The sequence below is a fragment of the Neoarius graeffei genome, chromosome 3 (genome assembly GCF_027579695.1).
Source record: "Neoarius graeffei isolate fNeoGra1 chromosome 3, fNeoGra1.pri, whole genome shotgun sequence".
In the NCBI taxonomy this organism is placed as follows: Eukaryota; Metazoa; Chordata; class Actinopteri; order Siluriformes; family Ariidae; genus Neoarius; species Neoarius graeffei.
Window position 1 is genome coordinate 113,544,124 of NC_083571.1, and position 22,723 is coordinate 113,566,846.

General features: G+C 41.2%; 2 protein-coding genes across 3 annotated transcripts; both read left to right on the top strand.

Moving 5' to 3' along the window:
• Positions 1–4,659: 4,659 nt before the first annotated feature.
• hsp90aa1.1 (heat shock protein 90, alpha (cytosolic), class A member 1, tandem duplicate 1) lies at positions 4,660–13,126 on the top strand. 2 transcript variants are annotated; one of them, XM_060917911.1, is made up of 11 exons: positions 4,660–5,050; positions 6,171–6,323; positions 6,463–6,829; positions 6,927–7,060; positions 7,173–7,469; positions 7,570–7,735; positions 8,210–8,400; positions 8,516–8,663; positions 8,746–9,014; positions 9,109–9,442; positions 12,272–12,397. In XM_060917911.1, the coding sequence occupies exons 2-11, from the start codon at positions 6,171–6,173 to the stop codon at positions 12,391–12,393; spliced, it is 2,181 nt and encodes a 726-aa protein (XP_060773894.1). In that variant the 5' UTR covers positions 4,660–5,050; the 3' UTR covers positions 12,394–12,397. The 2 variants fall into 2 exon arrangements, with proteins under 2 accessions (XP_060773894.1, XP_060773895.1); XM_060917912.1 differs by lacking the exon at positions 12,272–12,397 and adding an exon at positions 12,846–13,126 and having other exon boundaries at positions 4,661–5,050.
• A 196-nt stretch (positions 13,127–13,322) lies between these two features.
• hsp90aa1.2 (heat shock protein 90, alpha (cytosolic), class A member 1, tandem duplicate 2) lies at positions 13,323–22,089 on the top strand. Its single transcript, XM_060917913.1, has 11 exons — positions 13,323–13,510; positions 17,884–18,033; positions 18,137–18,503; positions 18,720–18,853; positions 18,978–19,286; positions 19,400–19,565; positions 19,683–19,873; positions 20,303–20,450; positions 20,571–20,839; positions 20,935–21,268; positions 21,391–22,089. Exons 2-11 carry the CDS (start codon positions 17,884–17,886, stop codon positions 21,498–21,500), a joined length of 2,178 nt encoding a protein of 725 aa, XP_060773896.1. The 5' UTR covers positions 13,323–13,510; the 3' UTR covers positions 21,501–22,089.
• The last annotated feature ends 634 nt before the right edge of the window (positions 22,090–22,723 follow it).

Sequence of the window (22,723 nt, forward strand, 5' to 3'; positions counted from 1 at the left end):
CTTTCTACACTCGCGCTTCCAATGTCCTTCTTTACCACAATAATAGCACAATCTATCACTGGGGAATCCCTTATTCCCCGCCCGTCCTTGTGGATCACCCCAATTCTGTTGTGAGTAACCACTAGCAACGGAAAGACAAGCCACCTGCTTAGTATCCAAAAGATCATCTCCCTCCAAAATTCTAATCTTCTCCCCTAGAGCTCTCACTATCATATTACTCCGGTCACTCAAATGATGTTTCAACACCTTCTGCACATCAGGACGACAATTATTCAGAAATGTCGAGATAAAGAGAGGATTGCTTTGCTGCTGGTTCAGTGGCATATTTCCCAAACAAGTCCATGTCTCGCTAAAGCGTGTCAAAAACTTGGAAGTGAGTTCAGCCTTCTCCTGTTTACAATTAGTAACCTGTGAAAGATCACGGCTAGCCTGTCTTCTTGAGAGCAGATAACGCGTCAATTGTTCCCTTAATTCTCTCATAGCTCTATCAATATCTTTCCAGTAAAACTTCATTACTTGTTTGGTCGTAGTCTGCCCATTTTCCTCCTCCTTAACCTCCGTCACGGCATAGTCGTCATTCTCCGGCTTCAAACAAGGGACGGCGGCTAGTAATGCATCTTCATCATATTTATCACCGAGAACAGCATGCATGAGAAGACGATAATCTGCACCAACCATTTGTTTGTGCCTGCACATTCTTACGAGCATGTCTACGAAATTGACTGGGTTGTTTATCGAAGGCAATAACTTGATAATGTCTTTTAATTCTGATGCTGAAGGCGGATAGATCTTAAATCCTTTTCCTCTTCGCGCCCACACACAAGCTGTGTTTATTTCATCGTCAGAATCCGTATGAGATTTGTTTGTCTCGTTTCTTCTGCTCATTACAGTTTTCCTTCTAGCGCCTGTGTTATGAGATACGCTAGGAACGTTATCAGCGGGACATGAAGCGTTCGCCGGTGTATCTACAGGAATGTTTCTTGTTTCCTCGATCAGCGGAGGAGCAGAGGCTAGGGATCGAAATAAAGCAGGTTTCACCTCTGCATTGCGCTTGGGATGTGGTATTGAATTCTTTTGTTCTTTCGTCTCTTTAATTTTATGAAAATGATCCCAAATTGGCTTCATTCTAATCCACTCTAAATAACCTTTGGTCATGTAATCATAATCCCATTCTGGGTTGCCAAATCCTTCATATATCTGTTTGTGTGCCGAAATGAGATACTCTGGTCTAAAAGTCCCTGCACGAGGATAAATTAACCGAGACTGAAATTGTTTCGTAGACCAATCGGCTAGAAGGTCCAGCCAAGGAGCAGTATAGAATCCCAAATCACATCGATTCATCCAATCCCGTGGAGTGTCTTCAGAATCGGGTCTGAGTACCTCTTTACTACCACAACTACCCCCCATGGCCGCACGAAGGAATCAAAGATTAAAAGCGCGCTCTTCTCGTGACAGTTCTCCCCCTTGAAGTGTCTTCACGAGGCTTACCGTCCCGTAAACAAATTACGAGGTTTACCAGCCCAATCCCGTGGCTCTACTAGCCCCGTCTCGTCCCGTAAACAAGAGTCTAAAATAAATAAAGGTCTAATCTAATCTTCAGTCTACGAGGTTCCTTACGTCCCGTGCCTCCACACGAGGATTACCAACCTGAATTTACGGGTCTCTATTTTTTGAAATTACTACCAACCAGGCGGTCAACCAATCAATAACCAATCAAATTATAAATTAAAATTAAATTTACTCACCTGGTTGGCAGTATCCCACTTCTGACACCAAATTGTTGGGTTCACCCAGAAAGAGACCCTGGATTCCTTCGTGAATGCCTTCCCTTCGGGCCCGAAGTAGACAAGGAGACAAGGAGACGAATCGCTCAGAAACGGACAGGAGAACACGTGTGGGTTGTTCACATGCCAGTTTATTCGCTCGCTTCGTCCGAATGAAAACATTTGTGGGAATGTCTTATAGTGTTGCTGTGTTTATGTTTTGTCTTCGTGTGTGTGTGTGTGTGTGTCTATGGGTGTGTGTCTATGTAGAAGTGTGTAATGATCTTGAATCAATCATAATAATATAATAACATATTTTTGCTGACAGTAAGGTACAGATAGATATCAGAGTTTTGGCTTATAATTAATATTATGTCTGATTCTTGGAATAGTGTGGAATGTTAAACATAGATACTGTAGAAGGTCAAAGGCACACAAAGTTTGCACAGAAAGGATCATCTGAATAATTCTTAATAATTAACATGAATAATTCTTAATACATGAATGTGTGGTCAGTCAGTAAATTACATCTTGATTATCTTGATTCCATCAACATAAGTAAAATAACAAATAACAATCAGTTCTTAATAAGGAATGTTATAAGAGAATAAACATAAAAAATAAGAACAACTTAACCACAAGAACAATGAGAATATGTCTGAAAGAGAGAGAACAATTAAACCACTAACAGGATTAAACTTATAACTAAATTAGGTTAATGCTCTTAAACTAAAAATCCTTAGAATCATAAGATCTTAATTATAATTATAATGTCATTATGAAACTAATCTAGAACTATGAAACTAACATTAATCACGGAATGTATTCATTAATTACGGGATCTATAAAACTAACATTAATCATTACCATAGTATATTTCAATATATTTCAGTGTATTTCATAGCCTTTATGAAGCCATGACCTAAGATTCAACTGAATGAATAAGCATAATCATGAACTTTAATTCTACTATTTCTGAGTGTGGTATGAGTCGATCTGACACTAAAACAGACTTCAGACACTTCTCTGTTCAAAATACACATTCATAAACAAAATGTTCCCAAACAATGTCCAGCCGGACCTAAGGTCATTTCAAACTAAATTTTAACACAGAATAAGCTAAGAATCACTATTTCACTAAACTTACATATACCTACATATATCCTGATTTAACCTACTGATTCTGATTCATATTCTGATCATAATCTACATATAATAAATTTTGACCCAACAGGGGCTTGCAGTTAAAGGAAAATAAGTGTGTGATGCAGCAGTTATTACAGTGTTTTATTCCTCTTACAATCAGCCAACTATGTTTCTTAATCATCTACTAACAAAACATTTGTTTATATTCACGTGTTATATTTAATGAAGTTAATTCTTGTCACACTGACATTATAACAACTAAAGTCATTCAGTCACCTTTCTTTCTCTCTTGAAGTTATAAGACAAACAAAAATCAGATTGTCATGTTACAGAGTAATCACAAAGACCTGTGCCTCTGCCCTGATTGAACAGCATTAAAAAATATCGTGTCACCAACAGCATTCTTGAGGTATCATAAAAATACAGGAATGATGGTCACAGCTGGATGAAAAAATGAAAAATATTTTCTGATTAAAGGTGACATGGTGGTGTCGTGGTTAGCATTGTCGCCTCACAGCAAGAAGGTTCTGGGTTCGAGCCCAGTGGCTAACAGGGGCCTTTCGGTGTGGAGTTTGCATGTTCTCCCCGTGGTTTCCTCAGAGTGCTCCGGTTTCCCCTACAGTCCAAAGACAGGCAGGTTAGGCTAATTGGTTGCTCTAAATTGACCGTAGGAGTAAATGTGAGTGTGAATGGTTGTGTGTCAGCCCTGCTATGATCTGGCGACTTGTCCGGTGTCAGCTGGGATAGGCTCCAGCTTGCCCGTGACCCTGCACAGGATAAGCGGTTACGGATAATGGATGGATTATCTACTTATGTTTTGTAGATTTTCAAAACTTTTATTTCATCCTGATGCCCTGTAGGTCAATTGGCCTGTCAGTTGCCAACCTTTTACAAGGATTTGCTAGGCCAAATTCTTCCCAGATAAACAACCGTTCACACACATGGGCAATTTAGAGTAGCCAGTTAACGTAACTGCATGTTTTTGGACTGTGGGGGAAACCGGAGCACCCGGAGGAAAACCACACAGACGCAGGGAGAACATGCAGACTCCACACAGAACCAGCTCCTTCCTGGCCACTGGGCTCAAATCCAGAACCTTCTTGCTGTGAGGCAACAGCGCCAACCACTGCACTACAATACCACCCAATTTTTTAAATTAAAACTTGCCAGCAATTTTTAATAACCAGAGTCAGAAATTTGTTTATGATGGCCATATGCATATGGGTTACCAACAAATCTGAAAGTCATTTTCATGTTTAAACATTTTTAAACAAATTGAAGAATTCAAAAGTCATTAAAGTGTGTGTTTGTGTGTGTAAGAGAGAAAACCATACCAATTTTAATTGTAGAAAAACATTTCATGAAGCTTTCGTTTGAATTCGAGTTGAATCTGTCTTGTCTAGAGATGTATTCTAAGAACATGATACAAAACCACTGTTGAAAAAAGGATATAAACCCATCCTTCAGAAACGTTTTCACTTTTTCCCAATGAATAAAGATGTTAAAATATTTCCATAAACTTGTCACTGATGACAACTCATCTTTATCAAGTCATCTCCCTTTACTTCACCATGAATCATGATTTGCAAGTGTTTTAAACATTAATAAAATGTTTGGTACATTTTCAAGATAACCTGTCATTTCCTGAGGCTTGTGATTGGCATTTATTACTTCTGTGAATATCAGCACCTTGAATTTAAGTACCTGTGACAACTGACTCAAAATTGCAGCAGTTTAGCCAATAATGTGTCACTTTATTATTGTGAAGTAAGCTCTGCCCACAGCTGTGACGGCGACAAGCCCATGTGCCCCCGACTGTCAGGAAGGTGCTTACTGTGACTGACAGACACCTCCTGTATCCACTTGACCCTAAATGGGCACATGGTGTATGGACCGAGACCTCCCCCAAAACCAAACCCTCTGGAGACTTCCCGCAGCGGTCTTCTTTCTGGAACTTTCGAGATACGGTTTTCGAGAAAAGTGTCCAAGTATAAAAAGACTGAAGCAGGCCTAGAGATTGTCAGATACCACTCGAGAGAGCCTACAACAGACAAGACACTAGAAGAGTCACCAGGAGTCAGAAGTAGCTCCATACACAAGAAGATTCTTATATCAGTAATATAGAAGACATTTAAAAAAAGGTAAGAAGCTAAATCAAGCTAAACAACAGACCTTGCTGGGGTTTTGAAGTTACACTAGAGTTTGTCATTAATTTTTGAGGAAAATTAATGACTTAAACCATTTATTGATTTATCATGAGCATAAATGTATTCAATAGTCATTTATATTAAACTATCATTCTTCAGTACTTTGAATTGAACTATCCTGTCATTTTTAAGATCAAATATTATACTTGATATTTCATAGATTTCGGGGGGGGGGTTGGTTTTTTTACATCTTTTTTCCACTATAAAAGACTATTTGGTATTTAATACAGTGCTTTCTATGTTTTGAATGTAAATGCAATGTTTATAACTTTAATAATTATATGAGAAAGGTCAGTCAGAGAACACATGGCACAGACCATATGGCAATACGGCTGTTCGGCAGCTGCAAGCTAGTATTTGAAAGTCCACAAACTATGAAATGTGAATATGCCAGAATAGATGGATTGAATTGCAGCGTCTCATAAGAATAATTCAACACAATTGGTAATTCACATAATTTCGAACTTTATCACGACATGAGGAACTTTGGACACTTCCCCCGGTTCACAGATATAATGTGCCTGTTGGTGTCAGGTTTCTTGAGGAATTATGACAGCTGCCATTTTATGTCTCCTTAGCCTGTTCCTTCAACTCCTTTAGCTTGAAATTTAAATCAGAAAAAATGTTATTGCCATTTAATTAGTGTTTCTTTAAATAAATTTAAAATGAAATGGGACAAAAAAAGAAGTCAATGAATAGTTAACAGTATTATTTATAACAGATTTTGCAATGAAGACATCATTAGTGTCTTTAAATGTTATATTATTAAAATATTCAATGTGTTGGTAAATATAAAGTTTTATATTATTAAATGAGAGTAATTAAGTGAAAGTTATATTTCTAACATGCATTTATAATAAATGTCAAACATACAAATATTGTAAAGCAGTAACTGAATTACATGAATGCTTGGTAAATTTTTAATAGTGATTTTATATTCTTATATATATATATATATATATATATATATATATATATATATATATATATATATATATATATATATAATTATTTTTATTTTTTTATTTATTTTTTACCCCATGTATTAACATAGATGCCTGAGAAAGCGGCCCAGCCCATGATGGAGGAGGATGTGGAGACTTTTGCCTTTCAGGCAGAAATTGCTCAGTTGATGTCTCTGATCATCAACACCTTCTATTCTAACAAGGAAATCTTCCTTAGGGAACTTATCTCTAACTCCTCTGATGTAAGTTTAACAGTCATACCAAATTTATTGAGGACTACCATTGTGTTTGATAATAGATGAAACACACCAGATTTAGTGGGGAACCTTGATCACAAGTTTGAATTGATCACAATTCTTTTGGTTTGTGTAATATTTACAGGCTTTGGACAAGATCAGATATGAGAGCTTGACAGATCCAAGCAAACTTGATTCTTGCAAGGATCTGAAGATTGACATCATTCCTGATCAGAAGGAACGTACACTGACCATAATCGACACTGGCATTGGCATGACCAAGGCCGATCTCATCAACAACTTGGGAACCATCGCCAAGTCTGGAACCAAGGCGTTCATGGAGGCTCTGCAAGCTGGAGCTGACATCTCTATGATTGGTCAATTTGGTGTGGGTTTCTACTCAGCGTACCTGGTAGCTGAGAAAGTTACCGTCATCACCAAACACAACGATGATGAACAGTATGTTTGGGAGTCAGCAGCAGGGGGTTCCTTTACAGTGAGGCCTGATTGCGGTAGGACTTCATTAATAAATAAATAAAATTTGGATTGCGCAATTCCACAATGTAAAAACTTTTTCCATTAATTCATATGTGACTTTCAAATTCACAGGCGAGTCTCTCAGTCGTGGCACAAAGGTGATTCTTCATCTGAAGGAGGACCAGTCAGAATATACTGAGGAGAAACGTATCAAGGAAGTTGTTAAGAAGCACTCTCAGTTCATCGGCTACCCAATCACTCTCTTTGTAAGTGCCTCTGCTTATTATAATGCTGTTCTAGAAAACTGTTATTTCTCGTGTCCCGCCCTTCACATTTTACACGGATTTAACTTTGATCATTCTAATCACCTGTTGGTAGATTGAGAAGCAGAGAGAAAAGGAAGTTGATCTAGAGGAAGGAGAGAAGGAAGAGGAAGTTCCAGCTGGTGATGACAAAGATAAACCCAAAATTGAGGATGTAGGATCTGATGAGGATGAGGACAAAGATGGCAAAAACAAAAGGAAGAAGGTGATCAAGGAAAAGTATATTGATGCCCAGGAGCTGAACAAGACTAAGCCTATCTGGACCCGTAACCCTGATGATATCACCAATGAGGAGTATGGAGAGTTCTACAAAAGCCTTACTAATGACTGGGAAGATCACCTTGCAGTCAAGGTGTGTTAATATAAATAAATAAAAATGAATTTAATTAGATATTTAATATAACTTATATGGTTAGTAACATTTTGACCATTATTATTTTTTTTTAATATAGCACTTCTCAGTAGAGGGTCAACTGGAGTTCCGCGCCTTGCTGTTTGTCCCACGAAGAGCAGCTTTTGACCTCTTTGAGAACAAGAAGAGGAGAAATAACATCAAGCTCTATGTGCGCAGAGTATTCATTATGGATAACTGCGAAGAGCTAATGCCTGAATATCTTAGTAAGTGTGCCAAAATATCACTTGTCATTTTGTCACACTGAATAGAAAAATAGAGTAAGGTGGTAGCATGGCCCGTTTAATGATTTATGGGTGGCACGGTGGTGTAAGTGGTTAGCACAGTCGCCTCACAACAAGAAGGTTCTGGGTTTGAGCCCAGCGTCCGGCGAGGGCCTTTCTGTGTGGAGTTTGCATGTTCTCCCCGTGTCTGCGTGGGTTTCCTCCGGGTGCTCCGGTTTCCCCCACAGTCCAAAGGCATGCGGTTAGGTTAATATGGGACGGCCTTGGGCTGAGGTGGCCTTGAGCAAGGCACCTAACTCCCAACTGCTCCCCGGGCGCTGTTAGCATGGCTGCCCACTGCTCTGGGTATGTGTGCGTGCATGTGTGTGTTCACTGCTTCAGATGGGTTAAATGCAGAGAGGAATTTCACAAGTGTGTGATGAATAAAGTTGTGCTTTCTTTCTTTTACAAAATTAGATTTTATAAAGGGTGTAGTGGACTCTGAAGATCTGCCACTAAACATTTCTCGAGAGATGCTACAACAGAGCAAGATACTCAAAGTTATCCGAAAGAACCTGGTCAAGAAGTGCCTTGAGCTCTTTACTGAAATCTCTGAGGGCAAGGACAACTACAAGAAGTTCTACGAGCAGTTCTCCAAAAATATCAAGGTAGATTTACATTACTTCTAAGTAGTTTTATTAACATAGAGGACAAAATATCTTTACAAAATGAAGACGTAAACGATATACTAGAATTAGCTCACGTTTTTCTGTTCGATTTCAGCTTGGAATCCATGAAGATTCCCAGAACCGTAAGAAGCTCTCCGAGCTTTTGCGCTACTATACTTCCAACTCTGCAGATGAGATGGTGTCCCTCAAAGACTATGTCTCTCGCATGAAGGACAACCAGAAGCACATCTACTACATCACTGGTTAGTACCAGACTCTGATTCACATTTATAACTCATAAACCCTGTATCTTAAATATAATCTATATTCCCACTTCCCACTAAGGTGAGACAAAGGAACAGGTGGCCAACTCTGCCTTTGTGGAACGGCTGCGCAAAGCTGGTCTGGAGGTGATCTACATGATTGAGCCTATTGATGAGTACTGTGTTCAGCAGTTAAAAGAATATGATGGCAAAACCCTGGTGTCAGTAACCAAGGAGGGTCTGGAGTTGCCTGAAGATGAAGAGGAAAAGAAGAAGCAGGAAGAGCTTAAATCCAAATTCGAGAACCTTTGTAAGATCATGAAAGACATTTTGGATAAAAAGATTGAAAAGGTAAAAACAAAACATCATGATGACATAACGTATTCAAAAATAGTGCTCATTATTGAACTTTTTTTCATGATTCATCTTTTTCCTTCCTAACAAGGTTGTTGTATCCAACCGCCTGGTTGCCTCTCCATGCTGCATTGTGACCAGTACATACGGCTGGACAGCCAACATGGAGAGGATCATGAAGTCTCAGGCACTGAGGGACAACTCTACCATGGGCTACATGACAGCCAAGAAACACCTGGAGATCAACCCCCTGCACCCGATTATTGACACCCTTAGAGAGAAGGCAGAGACTGACAAGAACGACAAAGCCGTGAAAGACCTTGTGATTCTCCTGTTTGAGACTGCCTTGCTGTCTTCAGGATTCACCCTAGAGGACCCACAGACACATGCTAACCGTATCTACAGGATGATCAAACTTGGTCTTGGTGAGTTATAATACTTGCTTGTCAATATCCTTTTTTTAAATAAACTGTAGCTCAGAATTGATCAGATAAAAAAAGTACATTTAAATAATATTGGCTGGCGTTGAGAGGTATATCAGATATATTCCATTCAGCTAGCATGATCAAATCGAAGACAAGTTATTATTTATTATTATTATGCATACACATTCCTTTCGGGTGTTCAAGGCGTCTTTCTCTTTCAAAATTCTCTCACAATCTTCCGTATTTAACAAGGCAAACCTAGTGGCCATGTTTGTTTACAAATTGTCACATTTGCTCCCTAGCACGGAAGTTTTACTTCTCCGACGTGTGACGTCATGTTGTCTTGACAACCATGCGATATCATAAACCATATTCAATGCTCATTCTCCATTGGGTAGAGCACTGTTTCTAAAAGTGTGGTCTGCGAGTGACCCCTGATGGTCCGTGAGTTGATGTCGTAAAATATCACGTTTTATCAGTGTTTCTCAAATCGCCTATGCGACTCCAAAATCAAAGTTCTAAGTAGCACAGATGAGTAGTCGATTATTTGAATTTGTCTGACATTAAGCAAGCCAACAGTTTTGCGGCACTGCCTATAGCTATGTCAGTTTAGGTTACACTTTCATAATCAACATCACCTCTGAATGAGGAGGGAATGTGGAATGCGGAGAAACTATAAGTAACCAAATTAGATTTGGCACCAAACTGTCAAAGATAATGGATCGGTGGCTGAAGACTGGGTCAGTCAAAAGAAAAGTACAAGAAACATCCGACGCAGTGCAAAGACATGAGGGTTATTTGTTTGAGAAAACAAAGCAGTGCAACCGGATCAACGTGGCCCCCAATATGAGATTAAAACTGCCTAGTTTGGAGCCAGACATTGCTTCACTGACGTATCAGAATAAGCAGCACCCTTCTTCCCATTAAGATAAGGACAACAATGAGTGAGTTAACTATACTGTTTGTAAAACTGTCACTTCATTCGTGTGTAATTTGTAATATACTGGTAAAGTAGGCTCATTCTTTTTTGTTCAGGATATTTAGAGGGTTAGGTGGTCTGCAAATTTTTATTTTTTAATGGATTAAGCAGTCCTTGATCTGAAAAAGGTTGAGAAACACTGCGTTAGAGTGACGCAATACATGTAGGCTAAACAATATGCTAACAATATTGCATGCGATCAAACCAAATGAATGAAACCCGCTAGAAGGGAATAGAACATCCATCCATTATCTGTAGCCACTTATCCTGTACAGGGTCGCAGGCAAGCTGGAGCCTATCCCAGCTGACTATGTGCGAGAGCCGGGGTACACCCTGGACAAGTCACCAGGTCATCACATAGAGACAAACAACCATTCACACTTACATTCACACCTACGGTCAATTTAGAGCCACCAATTAGCCTAACCTGCATGTTTTTGGACTGTGGGGAAAACCGGAGCATCCAGAGGAAACCCACACAGACACGAATAGAACATGCAAACTCCACACAGAAAGACCCTCGTCGGAAGGTCGACCCAGGACCTTCTTGCTATAAGGCAACAGTGCTAACCACAACACCACTGTGCCGCCGGGGAATAGAACATGTTTTTATTCCACTGAAAAAGTGTCAAGTCAAGTTTATTTGTATACCGCTTTTAACAATAAACATAGTCGCAAAGCAGCTTTACAGAATTTGAACGACTTAAAATATGAGCTAATTTTATCCCTAATCTATCCCCAATGAGCATGCCTGTGGCGACGGTGGTAAGGAAAAACTCCCTCAGACGACATGAGAAAGAAACCTCGAGAGGAACCAGACTCAAAAGTGAACCCATCCTCATTTGGGCAACAACAGACAACATGACTATAGCATTAACAGTTTGTGACCAGGGTGTGATGGGTCTGCAGAGATGTTACCTGCCCGTTTCCTGACTCTGGACAGGTACAGGTCTTGGATGGAGGGCAGGCTGAAAATTATTGGTGTCAGCCTGCCCTCCATCCAAGACCTGTACCTGTCCAGAGTCAGGAAATGGGCAGGTAACATCTCTGCAGACCCATCACACCCTGGTCATAAACAGTTTAAACTTCTCCCCTCTGGGAGATGCTACAGAACACTGTACGCAAAACAACCAGACACAAGAACAGTTTTATTTCCCCCTCAGGCTGTCTCTGTGATGAACAGCTAAAACCAGACTCAAATATCAGTAACATCAACTGTGAAACATCTGCGCACTCATACCGTCATTCTGTGAACACTGTATATTTATATTTACTAATTCATCCTTGCACTATGCAATCTATACATATATTTACCCTTCTACATGTACATAGCTTTTTGTTTTTTTTTCTACGCTTTTTATCTGTCTGTACTAAGAGAGCTAAGTGAAACTGGAGTCAAATTCCTCGTGTGTGTTCACATACCTGGCAAATAAAGTTTCATCTCATCTCATTATCTCTAGCTGCTTTATCCTGTTCTACAGGGTCTCAGGCAAGCTGGAGCCTATCCCAGCTGACTATGGGCGAGAGGCGGGGTACACCCTGGACAAGTCGCCAGGTCATCACAGGGCTGACACATAGACACACACAACCATTCACACTCACATTCACACCTACGGTCAATTTAGAGTCACCAGTTAACCTTTGGACTGTGGGGGAAACTGGAGCACCCGGAGGAAACCCACGCGGACAACATGCGAACTCCGCACAGAAAGGCCCTCGCCGGCCGCGGGGCTCGAACCCGGACTTTCTTGCTGTGAGGTGACAGCGCTAACCACTACACCACTGTGCCGCCCCAAATAGTGTCCTGTGTGTATAATAATTTCTAATACGTTCTTCCTGCTCTTTTGAAGGCATTGATGATGATGATGATTCGGCTGTGGAAGATATTGTCCAGCCCAGTCAGGACGACATGCCAGTTCTGGAGGGTGATGATGATGATGATGATGCGTCCAGAATGGAGGAAGTTGATTAGGGTTTCAAGCAAAAAAAAAAATGTCTCGTCTCGTTATCTCTAGCCGCTTTATCCTTCTACAGGGTCGCAGGCAAGCTGGAGCCTATCCCAGCTGACTACGGGCGAAAGGCGGGGTACACCCTGGACAAGTCGCCAGGTCATCACAGGGCTGACACATAGACACACACAACCATTCACACTCACATTCACACCTACGCTCAATTTAGAGTCACCAGTTAACCTAACCTGCATGTCTTTGGACTGTGGGGGAAACCGGAGCACCCGGAGGAAACCCACGCGGACACGGGGAGAACATGCGAACTCCGCACAGAAAGGCCCTCGCCGGCCACGGGGCTCGAACCCGGACTTTCTTGCTGTGAGGCGACAGCGCTAACCACTACACCACTGTGCCACCCCAAATAGTGTCCTGTGTGTATAATAATTTCTAATACGCTCTTCCTGCTCTTTTGAAGGCATTGATGATGATGATGATGATTCGGCTGTGGAAGATATTGTCCAGCCCAGTCAGGACGACATGCCAGTTCTGGAGGGTGATGATGATGATGATGCGTCCAGAATGGAGGAAGTTGATTAGGGTTTCAAGCAAAAAAAAAAAAAAAAATGTAAATGTATTTATTTATCTGGAAACACATTCTTATGTCAGTTAGGCTTTGTAACAGGTAAAATACTTATCAGTTTGTACGGTAACTAGCCTTTTTTTTAAATATATTTTGTGCTTGTTTGACTTAGTCATTGGAAGTTTTAATTTTCTGCTCTTTTTTTTTAAGAAACATGGAATTGAATATTTCTAATAAAAGATTATTTATACAGCAATAAACTGGCTGTCCAAAGTGAAATTATTCCTCACAGAAAACATTTAGTTTTCCAAAATGGCTGCTGACTGACAGGCCGCGAAGCCCCGCCCCTCGCGCGCAGCACAAGGCGCCGCGAAGATTCGAGATGTTTCCCGAACAGGCCGCTTCTCGAACACTCTGTGGAATCGCTGTATATAAAGCCGCCGCGCGCGCTGCCTCCATCACAGCACACACTCGCTGGTAGAGGCAGGCTGGAGGCTCTTTAAGGCCGCGAGAAAGTCCTCAGTTTTCAATTTCATATTAAGAAACTCCTAACAGTCAAGGTAAGGCGAGTGAGGAAGCTTTAAAATTAATTTTATTAGCTCGGCTAAGGTTGTTATCTTGCTGTTTTAACCGTCTGAGGTGATTTATACCGTAGGTATGCTAATGAGCTCAGGAAGTAGCTATAAAGATGTTAGCCATGTAGCTATACCTCTCTACTGAGGTAAATCGGAAATTTTCCAGAGGAATTTTTGAGCTAGCTGGATAGTTTGCTAGCTTGACTAAATACCTTTTTTTTTTTTACCACAGCGATATGAATGAAATACAGGTGGATTTGTCCGGGCTGGAAAGAACATTGTAATGAAGTAAATCTCTTGCATTCTAATGTGGAGGAAAGAAACTGTATGCTATTGTGTGTATGCTAGTCTATTATATAATAGTTCTGGCAGATAAATTTGTATTCTTTTTCGGATGACTATTGTGCAACTTTTTTTTTTTTTTTGTAAATTTAATGGAGACAATTGAGTTTGAGTGCTCAAGTTTAATCCCGAACAGAAATCTTGAGTAACATGTAAATATAATGTGAAATAGCCGTGTTTTGGAATAACTTGAGCTGAAGGAGTGTGATCCTCGTTGAGGGATTTGATCAGATCCTGATTGTTCTCCATGTGCTCGGTGCGGCTCATGGCGCTGTGGGAAGATCTTGGAGCTTTCTAGAAGGCTGTAGTTAATGCCGGCAGTCGGTAGGTGGCGCATGCGGCTTGTTGTATCAAACAGACACGTGGTCGTAGATTGTTCCGGAAAATCATCCGTCCATAACTTTTAATACAGCAAAATCGAAACCTTCACAAGACGTTTAAAACTTTTTTTTACCTTTGTCTTCAACACCGAACAAAAAGCAACCAGCAGTAGGTTCAAACTCTCACTCAAATCGAACCACATGTTTAAGCTCTTTAATTTTATATACACTAATGAGGTGTATGGCTTCTACTGAAGCACACGCCTTAAAGGACACATCTTGGGTAAATCCAGGAGCAAGATCAATGTAATTCTCCTATTTTATATTAAACTTTGGTCAGATATGTCACATTTTGTGCAATTTTTTTTTACTTTGCGCAATACTGTTTGTTTATACTGTTTGTTTTTTCAATTATTCTATTTTTATTTATTGCATTGCCTGTTTGCACCGTGGGTCAGAGAGGACTGAAATTTCATCTGTGCTGTATGTCGAGCATGTATAGCATATTTGACAATAAAGTTGACTTGACTTGAATACCAGAAATTTCAAGTTCAAGTCAACTTTATCAATAATGCCATGTGATATGTGCAGGACATACAGAGAATTGAAATCGTGTTTCCCTCTTATCTGCAGTGCAAACAGTCATAAACATGAAATATAAAAAATATATATCTCTCACACAAGCTAAAGCTATCTAAGAAAAGATCGTGGCAATCCAGAAAGTATAAATGTGGCAGTGTGAACAGAATTAACGGTATAAATTTACATGTGACAAATGACAATATAAACAGAATGGACAATGTAAACGGGAACAGCAGAATGACAGTATAGTAGGGTAATATAGCATGATATAAACAGAATTATTCAGTTGAAATCAAGCCATTTGAGGCAAATTGGTCCGCCCAGGGCCGTTGACAGCTTTGGCTGGGCCCGGGACAAAATAATCTGAGTGGGGCCCCCCCCCCCCCATAATCTGAGTGCCCCCCCCCACACACACACATACGCGTGCACGCACATCGCCACACAGCAAACCACCCACACCCAACCCCTCTTTTCACAGTCTCCATTCACTCCAACCCTTAAGTAACAGGTATTCCAAGCCCATTATAACAGTCAACCATTTTATTTCAACATTTTTTACAGTTTGAACATTTCCTTAGTCTGCAACTATTCAGGTGCGAAATGCAATGCGCCGGACTTTTGCTGTGGCAAAGTCGTCAATAAGGTCATTGAAGTCCAGCTGCTTTGCAAGTTCGCGCTCTATAGAGAGCATAGCCAGCCCATTGAGCCTCTCCTGTGACATGTTTGAGCGCAGGTAGTTGATAAACCAAAATGATTGTTTACGGGATGGAACTGGGCCTCAATGAGAACGGAGTTATGGCTTTCCCAAAATCTGAACATAGAAGCATCACCAGTAGTCACACACGGACTGGCCATTGGGAGTAGCGGGAGTGGTGGGCCGGCGGAGAAAAAAAAACAGTTGCGCGCTGGCCTTTAATATGATAAGCAATGTTAACAGTTTCTTTAAGAAACTGTTAACATTGCTTATCATATTAAAGGCCAGTGCGCAACTGTTTTTTTTTTTGTTTTGTTTTTTTTTCTCTGCCGGCCCACCGGGAAAACTCCCGCTACTCCTGATGGTCAGTCCGTGTGTGCCACTAGTGATGTGTACAGTGAGTTTTTCAGTGTATTTTTTTTTTTTTGTCTTGTTTTTCATAAACGTCCTTTCCGTACTCGGTTTAGAATGTTACAAAAAAATTTGACACCCTCCCAACCACGTAACATTAGCCTATCTGACCTGGGGGCTGACACGTTTATTACGGATAAACCAAAAGGATTACAACGTTCCCTGAATATAGAACTGGACCGAGAAGATTTCAAAATCTTAACGTGTAAGCAACAACAATAAAACAGAGGTTGTTTTATTCATTTAGGGCTTATTAGGCTACTTTCATTAATTGCGCTTTTCATACAGGCCTATCATTTTTCACTTGAGCAAGGGAATTGTTTGAAGAGTATCCAGTCTAAGTGAAAGTTTAATGTTTTGCAACAGACTAACCTCAAAACACCCCATTTATAGCCCATTCGTTACATTAAACTCTATCTAGCTGGCAATTTCACATGCCGTCGTATCTACATGGGATGATTTCCAACAAAATAAGGTTTAATTAACAAGAGGCAGCGTTCCACGGGCTTTCAGCTAACCGGAGTCCAGCTCAGCAAGCGTGCCTAAAACATTTGGATATGATTGCGGGCCAATGTGCTATTCTTTGCTTCATTGAGATATATGCAACGCAGTGTTATTAAACCGATATGTTTATGAAATAATTCAATGCCCTGTGCATTTCAGTGTTCACTCAGTGTACCCTGCTATCCCCTAATTTATAATTATGAATGGCGCGTTGCGCGTGCTGGGGTTACATTACGGGGCTGGAAAAAAGTTGTCTTACCTGGCTCAGCTGCCCCACTGCCTTCACCACCTGCTGCATCATCTGAATTTTTTCTAAAATATCTAGTGAGCCCCTGAGGCTCTTGGCTTCTTCATCTCTTTTTTTTTTTTCTTTTCTTTTCTTTGCTCCTGACTTGTGCATGTTAGCAAACGGGCTCGCACGCTTATTGTCGAAGCGTTATGATGGAATAGTGCCGTGTTATTTGGCGCCTTAATCAAAGACCAAACCATTTCTGCATTAGGGGTGGTAGGTGGGTTCTTGAATCTATTTTCGAAGACAATAAAGGCAAAAGAACCAGAAATCATTCACTGAATGCAAATATAGCACATTTTTCTCCCCCAAATCAACACATTTTGAAATGAAACAGAATGATTAATGGCATCTTCATGAGGGACCAGTTCTGGGCCCCCCCTCATGCCTGGGCCCGGGACAAAATACCCGGTTGTCCCCCCCCTGTCGACGGCCCTGGGTCCGCCTCTGAAAAAACTTGGCATTTGGATTTCCCGACAAACATAGATTTTTGTAGCGTCACGTGCAGGATGCCTCCTTCTGAATCCTATGTCAGCGCTGGTTTGTTTGAGAAAACGACCTGGTGGTTTTCTGCAAATTATCTTCAACGTTATCACGTAATTATTAAAATGGTTAACAGATGTATCGTAGGAGGGTGTAGCAACACCAATCACGATGGGATTAGTACTCCTCGTTTTCCAAAAGACCGGACAATGAGGGAGAGAAATGGGAGCGCTTCATCTACACAGGTTGTGCACTGAGACTGCGCAAAGCTTGCGGATCCTGCTGGTGCTTCCGCAGGTGACGTCACGAATCTGGCTCCAGACTCCCTTGGGATTTTTCCAGACACGTTTTGTTTTATTTTTTTCTGCTGTAGACAGATGGCCTTGTGCAAAATTACCTTTCTGGATGAGTGTGTAAAGGGACATACTTTCGGGGTTTTTATATGCACACTTTTTTTTCTTTTTTTTTTTTTTTTTGTATGTGAAATTGGTCCAGGATATGCACTTTAACCTGGACTATACACTCTTGCACGAGCAGTTAAGATAAGAACTTTTTACAGGTAGCTAATTTAGAAAATGGCATGTTTAATATCTTGATGGACACATCTTAACCCAAGCCATCAAATACAGAAAGGTTTTACTTCCTGATGAGCAGTTGCTGAAACACTTGCTTTGAAACCAAGATTTGGATTCTGTGGTGTATTTCATCTCGGCTGTCGTCCTGTCTCATACAGATGCCAGAAGCACATGATCAGCCAATGGAAGAAGAGGCAGAGACCTTCGCTTTCCAGGCAGAAATTGCCCAGCTGATGTCTCTGATCATCAACACCTTCTACTCCAACAAAGAAATCTTCCTCAGGGAGCTAATCTCCAACTCGTCAGATGTAAGTGGTGATCCAAATTACACCATGTATGATGTATAAAGTTGCGTAAAAGCTTATAGAAGTTTTGTATTCAATAAGTTACTAGTTGTCGTTTTTTGTTTAGGCATTGGACAAAATCAGATACGAGAGTCTGACTGACCCAAGTAAGCTAGATTCTGGAAAAGACCTGAAGATTGAAATCATTCCCAACAAAGAGGATCGCACACTGACCATAATTGACACTGGTATTGGTATGACCAAGGCTGATCTCATCAACAACTTGGGAACCATCGCCAAGTCTGGGACCAAAGCGTTCATGGAGGCTCTGCAGGCTGGAGCTGACATCTCTATGATTGGGCAGTTTGGTGTGGGTTTCTACTCGGCGTACCTGGTAGCTGAGAAAGTCACAGTCATCACCAAACACAACGATGATGAACAGTATGCCTGGGAGTCATCTGCAGGGGGCTCATTCACAGTGAAAGTGGATAACTGTAAGTATTAACACTATACCGTAATGATGCAATTTAAATTGATGATTAACGGTTGGAAAAAAAACAAAACAATGACCTGGTATACTGTGTGCATGAGAAGCCTGATTCAAGGGAACGTGAATACATTTCACGTTTTGTTTTAATATTATAAATTGTGTGCTTGCTATCTTAGTTTTGTCACATTTTTTTATTAAATAAATTTTCATGTTCCGATAGCCGAACCAATTAATCGTGGCACAAAGGTGATCCTACATTTGAAGGAAGATCAGACAGAATACATTGAGGAGAGGCGCATTAAGGAGATTGTGAAAAAGCACTCGCAGTTCATTGGCTATCCTATCACGTTATATGTAAGTAGCTATTACAATTAAATTCAATTTGGGTCTGTAATTTTACTGGCTCCTATGTCCTGATATTTGAATCTAGTAATTATGCTTATCCTTACACATTACTCGTTTGCGTAATAATGTGAAGGTGGAGAAAGAACGTGATAAGGAGGTGAGTGATGATGAGGCTGAAGAGGAGAAAGACAAGGACAAAAATGAAGAGGAAGGTGAGAAAGATAAGCCAGATATTGAGGATGTTGGTTCAGATGATGACGAGGACCATGACAAGAGCACAGATAAAAAGAAGAAGAAAATCAAGGAGAAGTATATTGACCAGGAAGAGCTCAATAAGACCAAGCCTTTGTGGACCCGCAACCCTGATGACATCACTAACGAGGAGTATGGAGAGTTCTACAAGAGCTTGACGAATGACTGGGAGGATCACCTTGCTGTTAAAGTGAGTCTACAAAACGGGTCTTAATCATGAGGGGATCTTTTAATGTGTCTTCTTAAATGAGGAATTGTGATGCTCGCCATATGAACAGCACTAACATCTGCTTGCTCTTGTAGCATTTCTCAGTGGAAGGGCAGCTGGAGTTTCGTGCCCTGCTCTTTGTACCCCGCAGAGCTCCTTTTGATCTGTTTGAGAACAAGAAAAAGAAAAACAACATTAAGCTGTACGTGCGGCGAGTCTTCATCATGGACAACTGTGATGAACTCATTCCAGAGTATCTCAGTAAGTGAATCAGTAATGTCTAACAAACGTACTATTAAATGCCCATAAAGACGCCTTACGACGTATTGCTTAAGGTTTTAATTTGTCTTAAACTTTTTATTATTTTTTTTTTTAAAGATTTCATCAAGGGTGTAGTAGACTCTGAGGACTTGCCCCTGAACATTTCACGAGAGATGCTGCAACAGAGTAAGATCCTCAAGGTCATCCGAAAGAACCTGGTCAAGAAGTGCCTTGAGCTCTTCGCTGAACTTGCTGAGGACAAGGACAACTACAAGAAGTATTATGAGCAGTTCTCCAAGAATATCAAGGTATGTTGTTGGGTTAAACAACTGGTTTTCTTTTTCTAAGCCACGTTTTATAGATGAGTACTAAAATTGGAGATACTGTAAATACTTGTCCATTGAGGCTCATAGTTTGGAGGGAACAAACCTGAGTATGGAACCTAATGGCTGGTCTTTCGCTCGTTATGAAACACTGCTGCAGTACTACTACAGCTTGGTAACATGAAGTTTTTCATTAGGTGTGATCAAAAAAATAGATTTGGGGAACTAGGTGGTGCCACTATTCTTTCTAAGTAATTAGAGAAGGCTACCATATGTTCCGCTCATCATGTCCTCTGATTGCCACCTGTTTCCTGGTTTGACCCTGTAAACCTGCTCAAAGCTGATTTAGTCTTCATGCAGTCTTCTAATACACTTTAACTAATTTTAAGTCTTTGTGTACCTTCTATCCAACAGCTTGGTATCCATGAGGACTCTCAGAATAGGAAAAAACTCTCTGAGCTGCTGCGCTACTACACCTCTGCCTCTGGGGATGAGATGGTGTCCCTTAAGGATTATGTTACCCGCATGAAGGACACCCAGAAGCACATCTACTACATTACTGGTAAGGCCTCTACCAGTAACGAAATTTTATTTAAATTTACTACTTGGATCAAGAATTTCTGCTGGACGTGTCTGAAGGTTTAGAGCTTTATTTAAAAGACTGGTGTACAATTTGTTACAGGTGAGACAAAGGACCAGGTGGCCAACTCTGCCTTTGTGGAACGGCTACGCAAAGCTGGCCTGGAGGTGATCTACATGATTGAGCCCATTGATGAGTACTGTGTTCAGCAGCTAAAGGAGTTTGAGGGCAAGAACTTGGTGTCGGTGACCAAGGAAGGTCTGGAGCTGCCTGAAGATGAGGAGGAAAAGAAAAAGCAGGAGGAGAAGGTGGCACAGTTTGAGAGCCTGTGTAAGATCATGAAGGATATTCTTGAAAAGAAGGTTGAGAAGGTAAGAAAAAAAAATTACAAAACGTAATCAAATTGATTTCTGGGCTTTTTAAAACTATTAGGATGTTATTCAGTGCATTTGTTTTACTCTTCCAGGTTACTGTCTCCAACCGCCTGGTTGCTTCACCCTGCTGCATTGTGACCAGTACATATGGCTGGACAGCCAACATGGAGAGGATCATGAAGGCCCAGGCTCTAAGGGACAACTCCACTATGGGCTACATGGCTGCCAAGAAGCACCTCGAGATCAACCCTGATCACCCTATTATTGAAACCCTGCGGCAAAAAGCGGAGGCTGACAAGAATGACAAGTCTGTAAAGGATCTGGTCATCCTGCTATTCGAGACTGCGCTGCTCTCGTCCGGCTTCACCCTTGACGATCCTCAAACGCACTCGAACCGCATCTACAGGATGATCAAGCTGGGCTTGGGTAAGCTTACTGCTCATGTCAAATACACCAGTTTGTGTTCCAGGGAACGTGAACCAACCAGGCAAATATCGGTGTGTGGTGTTTTATAGCACCCTTAAGTGACTCTATTCCGTCTGTTTTAGGCATTGATGATGACGACCTGTCGACTGAAGAGCCCATCTCTGCTCCCACTGAGGACATGCCCCCCTTGGAAGAGGATGATGACGCCTCCCGCATGGAGGAGGTTGATTAAAATCCGTCAGGTCATCGTTCTGTAAAAACTGAAAACTGTACAGGTTTAAATGGGTAGGCTTGAGGTGTGCCTGGGTGGCTGCAGTTGTAAGTAGCAGGTCCCTGGGAATACAACCGCATGAGTTCCTGCGTGTAAAAAGGTTTGTGTGTGAAGAGTTTTCCAGATAACGCTCCATCACTGTTGACCTGACGTGTGCCTGGAAGCCTACGGTAGGTCTGTGTATGAAGAATAAGCTAGTGACGGCTGCTTGGAACACCAGGTTATGTTGGAGACTGCTACTTATTTGTGCAGCTATACCTGGCAAGGTGCCTTGGTGCTAATCGAGTCTACTTGTTATTGATTGATTCTAATTTTGGTTATTGATATCGTTCCCCTTCGTGACTGTTCTCAGATTAGGATTGATGATAATCAAGTGCACCTGGGGTTTTTTGTTTGTTTGTCCCCCCCCCCCCCCCCCCCCCCTTGTATTGAGTTGTCTGCATTTTTGTATTTATTTACATTCCAGATTTTTTGGGGGGCAATTGTAATAAACCATCTCATACTGTATGTTTAATGTCAATATTCTAAAATAAAGTTAAATTAATCATTAGTGATTGACTCTTCATGTGCATGATCAGCAGTTGATTAACTGATGCAATTGTGATGCATTTCATTCCATAAGTGAAGCTCGGGCAGCGTGGTGGTGCAGTGGTTAGCATGGTCACATCACAGCAGACAGGTTCTGGGTTCTAGTCTGGCTAACGCAACTTCAAAGCTCTGCGAGCATTTGGTCTGGCAAAGATATTAAGCCCAACCGTTTCCCAAAGTGCGTGGTTGACCCGCCTCCCTGAAATGCCTCAGTTTGCTACTGGTCGAAGCCAGAAAAGGCTGTGACGAAGCTTAAACCAATCACATCACTCTTTCCTCTGACGTATGTGACGCGACGGGGCTAACTGGTAGATTAAACTCTTACCGAAGCCGGTCGGGAGCAAGGCGAAAACGTCCTTCCTTTCAATAAATACCTCCAGGGCTGCTCTTTGCTCCGTTTTCAATGAGAACTTGCTCCATGTTCGTAATGTTTCTAGTGAATGAAGCGCTTCCGGCATAGATTCTGTAAACAATCTATGGCTTCCGGTCGCAGTTCTACTACGTCAGGGCCGTTGGAGATGCTCAAAGTTGATTGGCTCCCGATTTTTCGGGAGCTCGGAAGAGCTGTAGATAGCTTGCCTTGCCAGACTAAGCTC

Bases quoted from the DNA above. Each gene is read 5' to 3' on its own strand.
- hsp90aa1.1 (XM_060917911.1), top strand. From the start codon at position 6,171: ATGCCTGAGAAAGCGGCCCAGCCCATGATGGAGGAGGATGTGGAGACT. The intron at 6,830-6,926 runs GTAGGACTTCAT...TCAAATTCACAG, and splicing joins TACAGTGAGGCCTGATTGCG to GCGAGTCTCTCAGTCGTGGC. The intron at 9,443-12,271 runs GTGAGTTATAAT...GCTCTTTTGAAG, and splicing joins GATGATCAAACTTGGTCTTG to GCATTGATGATGATGATGAT.
- hsp90aa1.2 (XM_060917913.1), top strand. From the start codon at position 17,884: ATGCCAGAAGCACATGATCAGCCAATGGAAGAAGAGGCAGAGACCTTC. The intron at 20,451-20,570 runs GTAAGGCCTCTA...AATTTGTTACAG, and splicing joins GCACATCTACTACATTACTG to GTGAGACAAAGGACCAGGTG. The intron at 21,269-21,390 runs GTAAGCTTACTG...CGTCTGTTTTAG, and splicing joins GATGATCAAGCTGGGCTTGG to GCATTGATGATGACGACCTG.